At 36.1% G+C, this 13,787-nt stretch overlaps 1 protein-coding gene across 5 annotated transcripts in view; it reads right to left on the reverse strand.

The window, feature by feature from the left end:
* Nucleotides 1-13,787, reverse strand: part of VMP1 (vacuole membrane protein 1) — a 139,109-nt gene that overhangs the window by 28,059 nt on the left and 97,263 nt on the right. For all 5 annotated transcript variants that reach the window (XM_021703977.1, XM_021703976.1, XM_021703974.1 and 2 more), the window contains one exon: nucleotides 3,582-3,662. In XM_021703977.1, the coding sequence (XP_021559652.1) occupies nucleotides 3,582-3,662 (81 nt within the window). The remainder of the gene's footprint in view (nucleotides 1-3,581; nucleotides 3,663-13,787) is intronic.

The following is a 13,787-nucleotide window of genomic DNA, read 5'->3' on the forward strand; positions in this document are numbered from 1 at the left end:
TAACACCCCATAAAAATACTTTAAAAAAAAATCACATTAGAATTGGATAAAACCAATGGACCTGCAGGAATTTAATACCATGCAGCAGATACTTTGCCATTTGGTAGCTGTGTTTAAGTTGAGGTATAAATGAAGAAAAAGCCATAAGATTATTTCAGTAGTTACTAGGGTTCCAAAATCTTCAGCTTGAAATAAGAATATTATCTAGAAAGTACTCACATCTATACAGTAAGCATTCTTATAAAAATTACAAATACATTTATATGTAGCTGTGCGTTTATTCTTCAACAGAAAAAAATTCATAATTTGTATTTTGCACATACAAATCTCATCATTTGTATGACAGCCCAAGGCTGTGGGGCTGTGTAAATATATTTTAAAAAGAAAATCAAGTGTGGAAATATGAGCACATAGATTCAGATGTTTTGAATACTCAGTCCCAGACAAAGAAGTGATTCACAACAAATACCTTTTCCAAACATTCCCACATTTCAAGAATGCTGAAAGACAATTTCATGTAAAAATGCAAAGAAACCACAAGCTGTTTTTGAGCACTTCACCCATTTTTCTCCCATAGAAGCACTCTGTCCTTGTGGCAGTTGGCAGAACCATTCAGAAGCCAATTAATTTATATAATTTCATTTTTGAACTTTCAAAGAAAAGCCTACTTGTTTAAAAGATATTTGTCACATATGTTCTTTTAAAAATAATTCCATGACTAAATTAGAATTCAAATATTCTTTTGTTCATAACACTTGGATTCAATAACTCAGTTTTGTTTTTCTCATACAAATTCAAATGTTTTATGCAATTTCATCTGTCTTATAATCATGTTAATAACAATACCATTTGTATAGCTTTACATCAATCATTTTTTATATTTTCTCATGTGACCCTCGTAATTCCATGGATTACAATTTTAATTGTTTTCCTTTATTATCAGGCTCTATCTCATGTTGAAATAGAAATTACTTTAAAGTATACAAGATATGTAAAGCAGAGATTAAAAATTAGAATTTGCTGAACATGTTGGACAATTCAGTGTATGCTGTATACCCTCAGAAGAGCATAATCAGTGAATTTATTGTTTCATGTGCATGTTATTTATTCTTTTTTTTCAACTGCTGACTAAATACACAGAAAGGAAGACTGGGATTAAATGAACTACTAAGTAGCTTTGAAATGTTCCCTCAACTAGGAGTTTTATTTATCTTAGTTTGAATGTTAGTAACAAAATAATTAATAAACTTAAATGAAGTATATATGCTTTCAACACTTGAAGTATCAAAAATTTTCTAGAAAAAAGTTCCTAGAAGGCCAAATTGATCCGTCAATATTCCTAGTCAAATATAAAGAAGACTGACTAGTATAGAAAGTGGATTTCAGCAGTGAGGACACAGGGATAGATAAGTGCCAAAGAATACTATTTTTTGCTTTAATAAATTGAAGGTACTCTGTGTTTTCCCCAGGAATAATAAAAGCTAATTTTTCTTTTCTTTCTTTCTTTTTTTTTTTTTAAAGATTTTATTTATTCATTCGAGACACAGAAATACAGAGAGCATGAGCAGGGGGAGAGGCAGAGGGAGAGGGAGAAGCAGGCTCCTTGCCGAGCCAGGAGCCGGACGTAGGGCTTGATCCCAGGACTCTGGGATCATGACCTGAGCCGAAGGCAGATGCCCAACCAACCCCGAAAGCTAATTTTTCTTGAATGTTTTGCCTTGTTAGGTACTTTTCTAAAGTTTCTACATCGCCAACTTACTTAATCCCAAAATAATGCTATATCATTACACTCACTTTACAGAAAAGTGAGACAGACAGGATCGACAATTTATTCAGGATAGAAGGATTTCAGCAGCAGAGCAGGATTTCAACTCAGGCAATGTGGCTCCCATGCTTGTTCACTTAGCCTCTGAAGTAAGGACATTATTATCCATTAGGCCTCTCAGCTTAATCCCATTCTGCTGACTTCCATGGCACTTTCAATTTATCCTTATATTTCAATGGTCTCCCTCACTAGACTTCAGGATCCTTGAGGAAAGGGAATATCTTTCACCTCTTTATTCCAAACACTCAGTGACTGAATCATAGCTGACAAATAACAATAAAAAATGGAGGAACATTTATGTTCTAAGCACTGTGTTAGTTCACATATATTAAATCCTCACATCAGCCTTTAAGAGCAGTGTCTTATTGCCCCTTTTTAAAAATTAGAAAACTAGGGTTCAAAGAGAGTAACTTGACTAGGTTACATAGTTAGTAAGAGGCAAAACTGGTTTAGGAATGCCGAAGCCAATTCTCTTTCTACTATATCACACTATAATATAAACTGCTCAAATAATTGAGGTCAATATTATGAAAAAGAGCTTCTACATTAAAAAGAAAAATTAGATTATGAAAATTTCTAATATTGCCAGGGTCAAAGGCACATGTGTATTTTACAGTATATCTAGAATGTTCACATCACATTAGAAATTTTGGCACCAAATGTCCTCTTTTTTGATCAGGTGCTTTGCTAAGGGAGGAGTACTCAAAGATGAATTCACATTCTAGTACATAATGGATAAAGGAGCTGTGTGTCAGTAGACAATAATTTTGTGAATTATACGTACAGTTGCAGTTTTTTTTTTTTTTTAAGATTTTATTTATTTATTTGAGAGAGTGAGAATGAGAGAGAGCACATGAGAGGGGGGAGGGTCAGAGGGAGAAGCAGACTCTCTGCTAAGCAGGGAGCCCGATGCGGGACTCGATCCAGGGACTCCAGGATCATGACCTGAGCCGAAGGCAGTCGCTTAACCAACTGAGCCACCCAGGCGCCCCAGTTGCAGTTTTTATAGGTGCACCTAGTTATACTGGCCAAATCCACCACCGAACTGCCAAAAATTGTGTATAGGCTACTAAAGAAAACTCTGTTCAAACTGTTCCATTTCAAATATAACTGTTTCTATTATATTAGAAAAGGACCAGGATAAACACCGACTCATCAAGGAATGTCCATTTCACAAACTACGGTTTGAGATATTAGCTACATTTTTGACATACGTGGCTTCTTAGTTCCCTGTAGCCAAAGATGCATTTAACTTTGCCCGAGAGGTTTCAATTACCTTGATAGTTGTAAATATCCCTTAAGACAGGTTTCATATGAATTCTTCCTTATAACTAACGCTTGAAACTCTGGAAAAAGACTACTTATCTATAACTCTGGAAAGAATGAAGTCATTGTTATTTGGTTAAATGCACTTCATTTGATAAATTCTTCGTGGAAAGGAAGAACTTTCTCTCTTTCTTTTTTTATCTCTTCTATTCTTACTGAAACAAGCCATTTAGGTCCGAAGTCATCAATGGCAAGATGAAATGTTTAAAGTCAATAAACAAGGTATGAACCTATCCAACAGAAACAGCTCATTTGATGAGTAAGATGAATGATTAATAAAACTACATACTCATTAAAAGTGATAGCATTTTTGTTCACTCAAGTGTGTCATCTTTATTTTTTCCTAGTGTGCTATCTTTAAAAACAAATTGGATCAAAATATAAATCTACCATTTATTGGAAGTTCTCACTTTTAATACAATTCACTTACTGAAGCACAGGCCAAAATTCCAAAAAATCCAACCTTCTGTACTAGGTTCTGAACTGCCAGTTTAGCCCGGGAAGCAAAGTCCTGTATAAAAGGAGGATAATCAAAACATTAATGAAATGAAGAATGAAAGATGGCTCTTTATAAGATTTATAATAAATATCTCACAACCTGATTCATTTAATCATTGCTTTTGAATGATTTTTAAAAACTCACAGAAGGTTGAACTAGAAAATATGCAAATAAAAAACTTGATAGAACAATTATACTCTTAAAGATAACGTTTTACCACAATTCAAGCATAAGCCAAAACATTGTTACTTTATTTTTCAGATTATCTCTGGATTATCTAGGGATGAACAAAAGGTTATAAACTAACTATGAACCAACACATTCTTTTTTTTTTTTTTTTTTAAGTAGGCTCCGTACCCAGCATGGAGCCCAGTGTAGGGCTTGAACTCACAACCCTGAGATCAAGATCTGAGCTGAGATCAAGAGTCAGACACTTAACTGACTGAGGCACACAGGCACCCCAAACCAACTCATTCTTTCGGGAATACTGACCTATCACATTTGTCTCTTTCTCTTTCCTTCTACTACTTGCCAGACTCACTCCCTGATTAACATCAGGGTTAAAAATCATAGGATTTTTCAAGACAGCCAATGAAGACCTCCAGTCAGATGAAAAAAATAGTTACGTGGCAATAACTGAATAAGCATTTATTACCCCCCAAAGCAAAACGCATCTTACATTTCACAGCTTGTGCTAGTTTTATGAAATATTTTCAGAAACATTTTACTCGAGCCTTTCAATAATCCTGCAGTGTAATAAAGCAGATCCTTTAGACTCTGAATCAGTGCTCTTTTTATTTCACTATGCCATCTCCCATGCTGAAACATGCATTTGGCTGGCTAGCGTATTTCCATGACTTTCTTTTTCCTTCATGTTGATGCTACAATTATATATATATATTTATATATATTTTATATTATATATATATTTTATATATATATATATATATATATATATATTTTTTTTTTAAGTGCCAATCTGGGGACGCCTGGCTGGCTCAGTTGGTAAAGCATGGGACTCTCGATCTCAGGGTGGTGAGTTTAAGCCCCAAGTTGGGCACTGAGCTTACTAAAAACCAAACAGAACAAAACAAAACACAAACTCCAAATTACTTGCTGAGGATGGTGAGAAAGTCAAAGGAATTAAACCAATAAGGTATATCTTAAAAAATATTAATAGTTGGGCGCCTGGGTGGCTCAGATGGTTAAGCGTCTGCCTTCGGCTCAGGTCATGATCCCAGGGTCCTGGGATCGAGTCCCGCATCGGGCTCTCTGCTCCTTGGGAGCCTGCTTCTCCCTCTGCCTCTCTCTCTCTGTCTCTCATGAATGAATAAATAAAATCTTTAAAAAAAAAAAAAATATTAATAGTTAAGATAAACACTTTCAAGTTCAAATATATCGGCTCTCAAAGTCAATCATTAACTAAATTCTACAATGCAGTTTTGTAACGTTACAATTTATTTCCAAAGAGAGAATTTTTCTTTTTGGGATGTCTTCCTTCTTCAGTAAGTCAACTATAATCAGATTTTATATATAAATATAAGTATATATATACTTATGTAAAATAAGCTCTACACTGAATGTGGGGCTTGAACTCACAACTCTGAGATCAAGAATCGCATGCTCTACCAACTGAGCGAGCCAGCCCCCAAGATTTAATATTTTTAAACAAATTGATCTACTGTAACAGAGAACTTTCTATTTTTATTCAGATTTCTAATTAAAGATTAATTTTCTTCTTAAGCCAGCATCTATTGCATTAAATGTGAAACACTGATTTTATTGATTTATTAATTTTTTTCTTCCATGAAGATAGAAGTGTTTTCTTATTTATTTATTTTTTAGTTAGTGAACATACAGTGCAATATTGGTTTCTGGAGTAGAATTCAGTGATTCATCACTTATACAACACCCAGGGCTCATCACAAGTGCCCTCCTTAATATCCATCACCCATCTAACCCATCCCCACCCACCTCTCTCCATCAATCCTCAGTTTTTCTCTATCATTAAAAGTCTCTTATGATTTCTTTCCCTCTCTCTTTTTTTTCTTTTCCCCCTTCCATATGTTCATCTGTTTCCTTTCTTCAATTTCACATATGAATGAGATCATATAGTATTTGTCTTTCTCTGACTGACTTATTTCGCTTGGCACAATATACACTGTATATTGTATTGGCACAATACATTGCAAATGACAAGATTTCATTTTTTTGATGGCTGAGTAATATTCCCATTATATATATACACATACTACATCTTCTTTATCCATTTATCAGTTGATGGCTATTTGGGATCCCTCCATAGCATGGCTATTGTTGATAACGCTGCTATAAACATTGTGGTACATGTACCCCTTCAAATCTGTATTTTTGTATCCTTTGGGTAAACAGCTAGTAGTGCAGGGCGCCTGGGTGGCCCAGTCGGTTAAGCGTCTGCCTTTGGCTCAGGTCATGATCTCAGGGTCCTGGGATCGAGTCCGGCGTCAGGCTCCCCGGAGCTCTGCCTCTGCCTGCCTGCCACTCTGCCTACTTGTGCTCTATCCCTCTGTCAAATAAATAAAATCTTAAAAAAAAAAAACAAAAACCTAGTAGTGCAATTGTAGGAGTGCAGGGTAGATCTACTTTTAACTTTCTGAGGCCTCTCCATACTGTTTTCTAAAGTGGCTGCACCAGGGGTGCCTGGGTGGCTCAGTTGTTAAGCGTCTGCCTTCAGCTCAGGTCATGATCCCAGGGCCCTGGGATCGAGCCCCGCATTGGGCTCCCTGCTCCGCAGGAAGTCTGCTCCTCCCTCTCCCACTCCCCTTGCTTGTGTTCCCTCTCTCGCTGTGTCTGTCAAATAAATAAATAAAATCTAATAGTGAAAGAGGGTTCCCCTTTCGGGCACCCGGGTGGCTCAGTCGGTTAAGGGTCTGCCTTCGGCTCAGGTCATGATCCTGGAGTCCTGGGATCAAGCCCCGCATTCTCCCTCTCCCTCTGCTGCTCCCCCTGCCTGTACTCTCTCTCTCTTTCTCAAATAAATAAAATCTTAAAAAAAAAAAAAGAGGGTTCCCCTTTCTCTGCATCCTCGCCAACTTCTGTTGTTTCTTCTCATCTTATTAATTTAAAAACTGTTTAATATATAATGAAACCAGTTTTCCTATATATTTTAAAACAAATTACACTTCCATTTATTTTTAATAATTTACACAATCAATCCCCAAAAGTCATTAAACTGTAATTCATTAGAAGCACTAAATAAAAACTGGTAAGCCATAATGAATAGATATGTTTTGAGTTTTAAAAATATCAAACAGTACTATTAGAGTATAAACGAGTTATGAAATTTTAACTATTACAGCCCAAGATTTAAAAATATAAATTCGGAAAAATGCCTTCCTTTACAGCCCTTGCTATCTTCATAGCAAATCCATCTTTTTTTTTTTTTTAAAGATTTTATTTATTTATTTGAGACAGAGAGAATGAGAGAGACAGAGAGCACATGAGAGGGGGGAGGGTCAGAGGGAGGAGCAGACTAGCCCTGCAGAGCAGGGAGCCCGATGCGGGACTCGATCCAGGGACTCGATCCAGGGACTCGATCCAGGGACTCCAGGATCATGACCTGAGCCGAAGGCAGTCGCTTAACCAACTGAGCCACCCAGGCGCCCCAGAGCAAATCCATCTTAATGAGTGGTAAGATGGTACTCAATTGCTAAGAAAAAGTAAAACAAAGAAAGTCTATAAAAATTTTATTTTAAAGACAACACACTTTTTATAACTGTATTTCCCAAGTGGGACATATGTGGGAACACTTTTCTATCTTACCATTTATGTAGTCCCCAATATGTAAAATTACAGCAAAAAAAATATTTTTTCTTGCATAAAATAATACAGAAAAGATCAACAAAGTGCTTTATTTCAAGTTTTGTGTCCTGGGTGCCTGGGTGGCTCAGATGGTTAAGCCTCTGCCTTCAGCTCAGGTCATGATCCCAGGGTCCTGGGATGAGTCCCGCATCGGGCTCCCTGCTGAGCAAGGAGACCAATGCAGGACCCTGGGATCATGACCTGAGCTGAAGGCAGATGCTTCCTCGACTGAGCCACCCAGGTAGGCATCCCTAAAGGCTTTAGAATTTTGTATTTATTTAAACCAAGAACTATGATACTGCCATCATTTAAAACTGATTTTTTTTTTCTATTATAATGATACATACACACACACTTTTTTTTTTTTACTTTTTCTTTTAAAGTAAGTTCTATGCCCAATGTGGGACTGGCATTCATGACCCTGAGATCAAGAGTCACATACTCTACCAATTGAGCCAGCCAGGCACCTCCATACAAACAGATTTAAATTAGAAAAGAGGTATGACTATACCAATTGGCTTATATAAAGAAAAAAAGATTAGGGGTGCCTGGCTGGCTTAGTCAGTAGGGCATGTGACTCTTGATCCTGGGGTTGTAAATTTGAGCCCCGTGTTGGGCGTAGAGAGCACTTAAAAAAATAAATAAAACCTTAAAAAAAAGAGAGAGAAAGATTAAACATTATGCAGATCACCTAATATACAAAACAATGAAAATATTTAAGCCTACAGAAGTTCATGGAATCACCACATTTTTAAAAACATCCTGAAAGTAAAAACATCCTGAAAATTATTTTAACCCTCTGGGGCAGAATCTCTTTACTCAACAGAAATTAAATAAGAACAAAGGAAAATAGACCCCTTGTCCTTTCAGATGCCTGGATGCCCATTATCAATGATCCTTAAGGGTACTGTAAGAATTTTCATTTGAGGGGAAAGAGTTACTTTACCTAAATAAATGAAGTAGAAACCTCTCTTTAACTTTTTTTTTAATTAGTTTTTAGCTTGCATGTCTTACAAGGAAAAAAAATTAAGTGGCTTTCTAATGGGAAGTTTTACTTTTTAAAAAGTCTGAAAGTTGTCTATTGAAAATGGATTTCATAAATCTTATTATGTGTTTAACACATACAGTGACCATGCTACTTTCAGTTCCTGTAATTTATTTTCCAGGACTTTCACAATATTCTCCGAATTAAAATTACATTTATATACTAAACAATCCATAAACGTTTATTTAAATTCAACTAATATGAAGTCTGCACACTTGTTTTCATTATAAGAAACCAATAGTAGCAGAATATGCAGCTTGAGGGAATATTTTCTTCATGTTTTTCCTTGCCATGTAATGAAAAAAACCTCAGGGAAGCATTGTACTAGTATCTGCATCAAATCTAAAATATTTATGATAGTAACTCATGTTTAGATTTCATAAACACAACTATATTTTGTTGTTTTTATTTTAAACTTATTTCACTTATTTAAAACTTACTGATATGGCTCTAAAGGCTTTATTGACATAATTTTATTGAAAACATCATTCTTTTATTGTCTAAAATGTTCTACATGTTAAATGTAATTGTACTTTGTTGCTCTGTAGTTTTAAAAGTTCTTTTTTAAAAATAATTTCAGTATTTTTAAATTATTTACATATTTGAAAGTTCTTTTTTATCAGATAATTGTTTTTTTGTTTTTTTTTTTAAAGATTTTATTTATTTTTCAACAGAGAGAGAGACAGCGAGAGAGGGAACATAAGCAGGGGGAGTGGGAGAGGGAGAAGCAGGGTTCCCGCTGAGCAGGGAGCCCGATGTGGGACTCGATCCCAGGACCCTGGGATCATGACCCGAGCTGAAGGCAGACGCTTAACTAACGACTGAGCCACCCAGGCGCCCGGATAATTGTTGATTTTAAAAAGTAACATTGTCTATGTATATGTTTATTTATATTTCTGCTTGCTTTTAAAACAGAATTGTATGGTAGGTATATTATTTGACAATAAACCCAACTTACACGCGCCCCCCCACCATACAACCCCCTCTCAACACCAGCCAAAAAAGGCCTCTTTTACTAAAGTTTAAAAGAATCATTTCAAACATGATTTGCTCTTCTTTTTAGGCCAGCAAATAAAAAAATTAGCCAAAAGAAGTGCACCAATAATGAACAACACCTTTTTTAAAGACAAAGTTTAACAAATTAATATGTTAGGCATTCAATATTCAAGTTAAATATCAAAGGAAATTAGTATCTCATTTTAAGAGTTTTGGTGTATTTGTGGGAACAATGTAGCAAGTTCAATTTGATTACTTCCTCAATTGTCATTCTTCCATAAAAAAAAAATCTGTACAACTAAAAACAAATTCCTTTTAATAGTTTCATTTCTCTGGATTCACATTTCACAACGTTTACCTATTTCACAATTTAAATGCCTGAAAGTTTTATTCTCTAGTTCTACCTAAATAAGCAGCATGCATTTACAATTTGTAACAATGTATCTCATTCGACTTTTTAAAAAATAAACAAAATACAAGTAAGTTTAAAAAATAAACAAAATACAAGTAAGTAAAATTATCATTCCCATTCCCACCAATTGTGATTATATATTTAACTAACCATGCTTCTGAAATTAAGAATGAGAGACACTAGGAGCATTTCCCCAATAACTACAAGACAAATGAGGCAATGTTACAATAAATCCTTCTTATCACTGAGACTTTAAGGATTAATAAAGAAAAAACAGATAAAGCCTTCAAGTGTGAATATTCCTGCACTACTTTTACTTCACCTTTCTTTTTCCTAAGAAAAATATTTATGATTAAGGGAGAAGAGAGGGGCGCCTGGGTGGCTCAGTCATTAAGTGTCTGCGTTTGGCTCGGGTCGTGATCTCAGGGTCCTGGGATCAAGCCCCGCGTTGGGCTCCCTGCTTGGCAGGAGGCCTGCTGCTCCCTCTTCCACTCCCCCTGCCTGTGTTCCCTCTCTCGTTGTGTCTCTCTCTGTCAAATAAATAAATAAAATCTTAAAAAAAAAAAAAGGGGGAGAAGAGAAACTGTATGGATAATTATAAGTAGCTTGTAAAATACTAATCTTTGAATCTAAAGATACCAGATGGATTTAAATACATGAAATAATATTTATCCTTCAAATGGCAACAGTACACTTCTTTCAATTTTCATAAGTAATCACAGGAAATTTCAAGAGCTCTTTAAAAGCAACAAAAAATACCTAAACCTGTTAAACAAATGCAGTATTACTGGAGATAATTATGTATTTGGTTAATAGCTTATGTTAGTTTGAGAAGATCTATTATTATCAATGTGATGATAAATGGTGAACGATTTTATAGATTATAATTTTGTATATTATCTGCCTTCTTAATCCATAATATGTTAAAACTTCTGCTTAGCTTGGGATGGTACTGAAGTGGCTCCACAGATAATATTAAAAGCACAGAGCAATGGCTTCAATAATAATTCCTCATATATAAAGTGAATTTAAAATATAATGTATTTTTGAAGTTCTTTCACCATCTAAAAATGACTTTTTAGTTCCTTGGCCCTAGTCAAATATGTTGTGTCAAGGAAGTAAAACTCTATTAACTAGATATGGAGCTAAAGAGTAATGATGACTTAATATAAGCTGTTTCAGCATTGTGGACAATCATTCTGAAATAGTAACTTGTTATTAAGATCTTAATAACCATGTAACTAAATTAATTTTCTACGCTGAAGTCATATTAAACATAATAAATACCACAATTAAAGGGTACAATTAATTCTCATCATAGAAACTACAATGAAATATAACTCATATTCCTTAAATCTTTCAGACTAAAACATGTCCTAATTGTAATTTTCTACCTTTGATCAGGGTTCTTTATGGGTTATTTTCACATAAAAATGTAGATTAATTCACTGAATTCAAGTGAGCAAAATATTTTATCTTACTGTTAACTTCCTCAACAATATCAATAATGTAGCTGCTATGCTTTAACACTACATATTTAAGTCTCCTTTATTTTTATTTTTTAAGTAAGTCTCCTTTAAATGAGGTATATTTTCAAGAGTCATATATCATCTATTCTGTTTTTGTTTTTGTTGTTGTTTTAAATGTTTTATTTATTTATTCATGAGAGTCAGAGAGAGAGAGAGAGAGAGAGAGGCAAAGGCAGAGGGAGAAGCAAGCTCCCCGCCTAGCAGGGAGCCCGATGCGGGACTCAATCCCAGGACCCCGGGATCATGACCTGAGCCGAAGGCAGACGCTTAACTATTTGAGCCACCCAAGCCCCCCTCTATTCTGTTTTTGAATTATAATGGACTCAAACATGCTTATGAGGTGAAGATTGTAAGGAAATAAACTCTAGAATTACCAGCAAAAGTAGGGGTATTAACTTGATGAAATAAAGTGATTGCAACAGTAGTAAGTAGTTAATAAATTTTAAATTTAGTACCTATAAAATGCCGGATTACAAAATGCACATACACTTACCAAAAAAAGTGATCAGAGCAGAGTTGTGCAATAACTACTGAAAATGAAGTGTTTTAATATCAAATTTATGGCTTTTTACATTGTTACATCAGAGATGATCACTGGAATGTCCTTTTTTTTTTAAGATGTTATTTATTTATTTGAGAGAGAGAGAGTATGTGAGAGGGCAGGAGCAGACGAGGGGAGGGAGAAAGAATCTAAAGCAGACTCCACACTGAGCATGGAGCCCAACATGGGGCTCAATCCCACGACCGTTGAGGTCATTACCTAAGCTGAAACCAAGAGTCGGGTGCTTAACTGACTGAGCCACCCTAGAATTTCTAGAATTTCTATTTAAATTGGATATTAACGTAAAATTCTACAATGGTGCAAACAGAATACATCACATAAACACATTTCATAAAAGCAAAGCAAAGCAAACTTATTTTGAAAAAACTTGGGAGATTTAGAAATTGTTTTTGTTTAAACATTTTATTTATTTATTAAATATTTTATTTATTTATTATTTTATTTTATTTATTTGAGACAGAGAGAGAGCACACAAGTGAAGAGGAGGGTCACAGGGAGAGGGAGAGGGAGAGGGAGAAGCAGACTTTCCGCTGAGCAGGGAGCCTGATGCTGGGCTTGATTCCAGGACCTTGAGATCATGACCCGAGCCAAAGGCAGATGCTTAACCAACTGAGCCACCCAGGTGCCCCCAGATTTAGAAGTTTTAAGAGATTACAGAGTTCTGATTCAAGATGGTAACATAGGAGGCTCCTGAACTCACCTCTTCCCACATACACACAGAATGTATAGTTACATAAAGAACAGCTCTCTCTGAAAGAAATCCAGAAATTAGCTGAGCTATTCCTACACATCAGGCAAGCCAGAAAAAAAAAAAAAAACCCACATCAAAAGGATAGGAGAGGCTTGGAAACAGCTCACCATAAAACCTACCTCCAGTGAGACAATCTACAACTGGGAGGGAAAGCATAATTCTCAGCATCTTCCTGAGGAATGAAGGGTTTGGCCCCCCACAAACCCATACTTGGCACCCTATCTTTTAAGACTTCCATGTGAGAGGCACCCCCAAAACATCTAGGTTTGAAAGCCAACAGGGCTTATGTCCACAAGACCCACAAGGCCAAACTAAAAGACAGTTCTTAGCCTCGGAACCCAGTATACAGGCAGCAGACTAAAACACCCAGTCTTTCCACAAAATAAGACTATTTGCTTATCTTAAAAGCTCTGGCCTGAGGGATGGGCTTCTAATCTAAAATGCATCTAGGGGCACCTGGGTGGCTTAGTTGGTTAAGTGTCTAACTTTGGCTCAGGTTGTGATCTTGGGGTCCTGGGATCCAGCCCTGTGATGGGCTCCACGATCAGCAGGGAGGCTGCTTCTCCCTCTGTCCGCCCCCTGCTCGTGCTCTCTCTCAAATAAATAAAAATAAAATCATTAAAAAAAAAAAAAGTATCTAGAAGCCGACTGCAAACTCTCCAGAGCTGCAGAGGCTGGCATGTACCATCTTCACACTGTCCCTTTACCCATTTTTAGGTTCCTGGGATCTCCCAAAAAGGAGCTTATGGACATGTCTGGTGCCCTGGATCTTGCAGTTCCTGTGCCAGGGATCCCCCTTGATTGCCTGGCTCCAGTGGCCAGTGGGGCTTACGTTCACAGAGAAGGAGACTGCAAGAGAGAAACAGTCCTTAACTGCATATCCACCAAAGGAACAGTGCAGATGCAGCGGACAGAAATGCTCAGTCTTTCCATGAAAGAGGTCTATTTGTTTACCTAAAAAGCTTTGGCCTGAGGGTCAGGTTTCTTTTGTTTTTTTCTTTT

This window comes from Neomonachus schauinslandi, chromosome 15 (assembly GCF_002201575.2).
Source record: "Neomonachus schauinslandi chromosome 15, ASM220157v2, whole genome shotgun sequence".
Classification (NCBI taxonomy): Eukaryota; Metazoa; Chordata; class Mammalia; order Carnivora; family Phocidae; genus Neomonachus; species Neomonachus schauinslandi.